The sequence below is a fragment of the Sinocyclocheilus rhinocerous genome, unplaced genomic scaffold, assembly GCF_001515625.1.
Source record: "Sinocyclocheilus rhinocerous isolate Xijiao unplaced genomic scaffold, SAMN03320098_v1.1 scaffold2406, whole genome shotgun sequence".
Lineage (NCBI taxonomy): Eukaryota > Metazoa > Chordata > Actinopteri > Cypriniformes > Cyprinidae > Sinocyclocheilus > Sinocyclocheilus rhinocerous.
In genome coordinates, this window is record NW_015656159.1 from 68,887 (window position 1) to 74,436 (window position 5,550).

The 5,550-nt window shown below is 39.1% G+C and overlaps 1 protein-coding gene across 1 annotated transcript in view; it reads right to left on the reverse strand.

Annotated features, from left to right (window-relative positions):
- Positions 1-2,597: 2,597 nt before the first annotated feature.
- Positions 2,598-5,550, reverse strand: part of LOC107719677 (UPF0258 protein KIAA1024-like) — a 24,030-nt gene continuing 21,077 nt past the window's right edge. The window contains exon 4 of the mRNA XM_016527158.1: positions 2,598-2,883. Coding sequence (XP_016382644.1) covers positions 2,686-2,883 — 198 coding nt within the window. The 3' untranslated portion in view covers positions 2,598-2,685. The remainder of the gene's footprint in view (positions 2,884-5,550) is intronic.

A 5,550-nucleotide genomic window follows, 5' to 3' on the forward strand; every position in this document is an offset into this window, starting at 1 on the left:
ATTTTGGTGACCCCTGCTCTTAACCATCTTAATGATGGGTTTGTTTATTACAAACACACAGCTTTTCGCTTCACAAGACATTAACTGTTGGACTGGAGTGGTGTGGATTATTGTGATGTTTTTATCAGCTGTTTGGACTCTCATTCTGACGGCACCCATTCACTGCAGAGGATCCATTGGTGAGCAAGTGATGTGATGCTAAATTTCTCCAAATCTGTTCTGATGAAGAAACAAACTCATCTACATCTTGGATGGCCTGAGGGTGAGCACATTTTCATTTTTGGTTGCACTATTCCTTTAATTTAGGATAAATCTAACAAAAAATTACACACTTCACCTTTAAATTTAGTGGAACCTGTTTGCTTTGATACAACACACTATAAAAGACAGACCATTGATTTTGGTTGGCTACAAAAAAAATGCACCGTTATTTGATTAGCAGTGGTCATAAAGTGCTGCAGGGATGATTTTTGTAGGTCAACCCAAAAGTTTGCATCACCCTGGTTCCCTCGACAAAAAATCCAGTGGGATATTTCCGCTGGCTTTTGGATTAATGTGGAAATAATCTCTGTAACCAACAAAAGTGTATGATTCTCACACATTTTGTTCATCAAGATAACCTCACAAATAAACAACTTCTGTGAATTTTAAAGTCTAAATACAATCGGCAGAAGTAAAAAGTTAATTGTAGGCTAACAATGAACTGCAATGTTTGTATGACTTTAGCATAAGCTTCTGAATACTTTTCAAAAGCGCGAGTATAAACACAAGGCTATAAAAGCAGTCTAGTGTGTATATGAGTTTGTCTGTTCAGTGTGATGACGTTTTATGTCCCCGACAAACTCAGAAGTAATCGCCTTTTTCAAGACAGGTAAAAACTTTTTTAAAAACTTTTGACTTCAGGACAGTGGAACCGGAAGTGCAAAAAAAAACACACTTGTTTCTGGGTTTTGGGACTTATTCCGGCAGCACTCTATTCCCTATAACATTCACGTATTATGATATTAGAAAAACCTTCAAATATCAGTTGGTTTGCACAATGCTTTTTCTGTTTTTGTTCAGGCGTTGTTCCAAAACCTAGTGAGCTGATTACATAGACAGCATTTAAGGCATCACAGGCTGTTCCAAAGGGCAACGTGCTTGTGTCAAACTTTACTGAAATCAATTATCAATCAAGTTTCCTGTGTGCTTCACGTGAGGAGCGCTATCTGTATGACGCACACAGTTGCTGTCTATTTAGAGCACACCAAATCAGTCACTAAGGGCTTATTTCAGTTAGGATGCTGCCTCAGAAGATAGCTGCCTACTATGTAGGCGTTAGACAAGAAATGCAGCTCATTAGTTGTAGAACAGCGCCTGAGTGCAATATTGTTTCTGACTAACAGGCGGTTTTCACTCAACGGCCCTACAGCTTGACTTCTCAGAAGAATCACTCTTACAACGGGTGTAAAGAGCATCAAAAGTGAACATCATTAAGGTAAGTTCACAGTTTTTGTTGACAGGTCCAATTTTAGATCGGTCTGGTGAATAAGTGCAAGAAAAACACTTTCAGAGAAAAACTGAGCTAGTTGAAAGTGATTTGGCAATTCAAGTATACAGTGTTATGATTAGTTATGATAGAACAAGGCAAAGTATATATAATCACAATCAAAGAGAAAGCAGCTATGTACTATGATATAATTGTTTTTGAAATGTTGTATTGGCATTAATACAGACTCAATCCAAAGGAAATGAAGTCACACGTCACTATTCAAACAAACTGAATAAACATCATTAATAGAATCATTTTACTGTCCTCACATTCTACAATCAAAACCCCTCAACATTAAGGAATAATTCACCTAAAAATTACAATTCTGTCCGTTTTTTTGCTCACACTCATGTTTTTCCAAATCTGTGTGACTGACGATGAATTATAAGTGACTTTAAGCTAGTTTCCCACAAAATTAAATTTAAATATGGGCCAGTTGCGTATTTGGGTTTATTAGTGCTTATTCATTTAAAATGTTTCACTTCGAATATAGCATACAAGTCATATGGACTACTTTTATGGTGTTTTTTTTTTTTGAGAATATGGTCATTATAAGCACAAAAAAATCAATGGAACAGCACACAAGTTTATGTGACATCAAGGTGAATAAACAATGACAGACTTTTCATTTTCGCATGAACTATTCCTTACTGAATGCACACATGAACTATATATTTGCGCTATCTGAATATATATTCCTTATAAAAAGGCATTGCACGAGCCCAAACACTCCAGTGATTTCCAAAGATAAATCCAACTCGTCTTTAAAACATTCTGTCAGCGTATTCATTGAAAAATAACTCTCGTTAAAATTCTCGTAATCATAGTAGGCCTAAAGTAAAAAATAGAATGCGCTTAAACATAAAGCGTTCCCTTTACCAAAAAAAGAAACAGACATAAAACATATCGGTACATTATATTCTGGACTATAAAACAAAGGTGCATCTCAGAGCCTTTAAGTAAGGCCATCTACTACATAAATCATTTATTCAAGTTATAAATATTGACTAACGAAAATAAAAAAAAGACACGTCAAATTGCAATTCTTAACTTTTTGTTGTGATATATTTCGATAGACATTCCAGTAAAGTCTAAGGCCGGTGGCTGAAATCAGACCTAATTACAATCCCCGCAAATGAAGTCCCATAGAAACCTCAGGACTTCATGGTGCAAATGGGCACTACGATGACCAGTATCACAGTGCAGGCGGCCGCAGCGATCAACGCGCCGATTTTACACGCCTTGGCTCTGCGAAACTCCGCCTCCTTGCGCTTGAGCAGCGAATCGTAGCCCGGTGTGTAGATATCCTCCATCCAGTACTCCAGATTGTTGGGGTTGAGTGACTCCTGAACCTGTAGGGGAACAGAAAAAGGTGAGAAGTCCTGAGAAGAAAATCGTCTGTGCAGAGCGGACAGTGATTGTGCTGTGAAATAAAGGCCGTGGAAGATGAATGGAGCTCTCATCCAGTCGGCTTGCTAACTGCAGATTACTGAAGCAACACATTCCGTAGAGATGGAATTTTTCATCAAATTGCCATTTTAATTGAATACAAGGTGAGCCAGTGAGGGGGAAATAAGAAAGAGGAAAATCGTGATACGGCACTCGGTTCAGGATGAGAGAGATGTTCGGGTATGACAGCAGGGAAGATGGAAACAGTCAGCCAAAAATAGCCAAAGCAGCTGAAGGGGACAAAACAACATTTTCTGTAGAAAACACAAGTGGGGATTGTCTGTGCAAAAGTCACCATCATGATGCTTGGGTGTTTTGGGTGGCTGCCAGTATATGGTTGCGGAGTTGTTCTGATTAGTTTTTGGTGGGTTATGTAGTTGCTATGGTGTTCTAGTAAGCTGTTGCTATCAGGGTTATACCGCATTCAGAGTTAAAGTGAGGTAGTAAACAGGATGCAGAATTCAAAATTTGAATATAAGGAAGTATATATAACTGTAAAATAAAATATAAAGTTTCAAGCAGAGAGACACAGACAGTTGGAATAATAGAAACAATATGAATATGATTAAACAATATGAGAGACAGAATGCCAGAACGAACGAAAGAACAATAAATAGAACAAATGATAGATAGACAGACAAACAGACCAAACGAATAGATGTTCAAAAGACAGATAGAATGACAGATAGAATGTTAGATAGAACAAATTATAGAAAGAACAAATGTACAATAGATAGAACGAATGGCAGAATGGATGATGGATAGAACGAATTATAGAACGGACAAATGGATGATAGATAGAGTATTGCTCTATAGAACGACAGCATGATCAAATGACTGAAAGAATAAACAGATGATAGATCAAACAAACAACAGATAGTATGAACGATTGAACAATAGATAGAACGACAGAATCATAGATAGAACGACAGAATGAGAGATAGAACGATTGAACGATAGAATGAACAAACAATCGGAAAAACGGATAGAACGAATGAATGATAAATAGAACAAACAACAGAATGATAGAACAATAGTTAGATACAGACAGAATGAACAAATCATAGATAGATAGATAGATAGATATTACAAGGTTGTAAGCAAAAGTGTGATTGACTGTAAACATCAATGTAACTTTTCATTTCAGCACAACAGATATTAGCAGCCAGCACTTTCAAGTGAACAGCTCGCTTTATCAGGAATTTCAGGTGGTCGAAAAATCAGTATCCACAGGAGAGGGTCAGCTCATTGATCGCAAGCGTTCACAGCAATGTTTACGCTTTAATTGTGTCCCTACACTGAGGCTATGGGACTCTGTAGCCTATAATTAGAACAACTTTAATGTCAAGTGAACAGAGTCAAAGCTAACGAGCCAGAAGTCGCTCAAAAATATCCAATGTAAATGACAGTACTCTGATAGCTTGCTGCAGGCCTGCAATTAAAGTACAGATAAATATACAGCAATTTCAGCGATCAACAGACACATTTCCATTGATGTTTTCGTCTGTTTTTCAGCAACAGCATGTTTTCAGCAGTAGTTACCTCTCCTCAGACACAAATAATAACAATTTAGCTGTCCAAAATTGACCATCCAAAATTTAAAACACATATAAATACATACATACATACAATATTAATGTTTTTTATTAATTTGCTATTAAACAAACAAACAAATGGGAGACCACCTTGAACTGGGCGTGAATGATTTGTCTAAGCAATACGGCATTATAAGATGTCCATCTAATGTCAAGAGCACATTCTGCCTCTGCAACACAGCTGTGACAATGCTGCCATTTTCCATGCCTCTAATGTCTGTCTTCCAGGCACCGTCTTCCTTTTGCAGCCAAAGTCTGTTAAATTTTGCCATTTGTCACGTGTGGATTGGTTCTAAATATCAGATGGCATTCATTTGAGCAATAACTGGCAGCAGGATGCCGTCACCAATGGCACTTTCCTCCGCTACACTGAGCATGTATAACTGCATGCACACTGAAGGTATTAAGCATCTCCAATAAGCTCAGAATAATCTTATATCAATACCAGTAGTGAGCAAGAAAGATAATCCGATTTTCTTGTGGAAAACAAACTCCATAATTCCATGAAGGAAAACAGCAATCATTAGTTGTAGTTGTAGAGGTGTGGATTGGAGACACAAAATTACGTTAGACACCGGACACTTGACACAGGAAAACACTGGGAGCAGTGGCCCTCCCTGGGCTTGACTCGGGAACTGTGACCCTCCTTGGGTCAGACGTGGGAACAGCAGCCCTCTCTGGGCTGGACGTGGAAACCACAGCCCTCTCTGGGCTGGACGTGGGAGCAGGAGCCCTCTCGGGGCATAACTTGGGAACAGAGTCTTTCTCTGGGCTTGACTTGGGAACTGGAGCCCTCTCTGGACTAAACTCAGGAACTGGAGCCCTCCCTGGGTTCGACGTGGAAACAGCAGCCCTCTCTCGGGACTGGGGCTAGAGCCATTTCTTGACTCTGGTCAGGGGCTGGAGCCGACACTGGAGCGGACTCAGGGGCTGGAGCCGACACTGAAGCGGACTCAGGGGCTGGAGCCGACACTG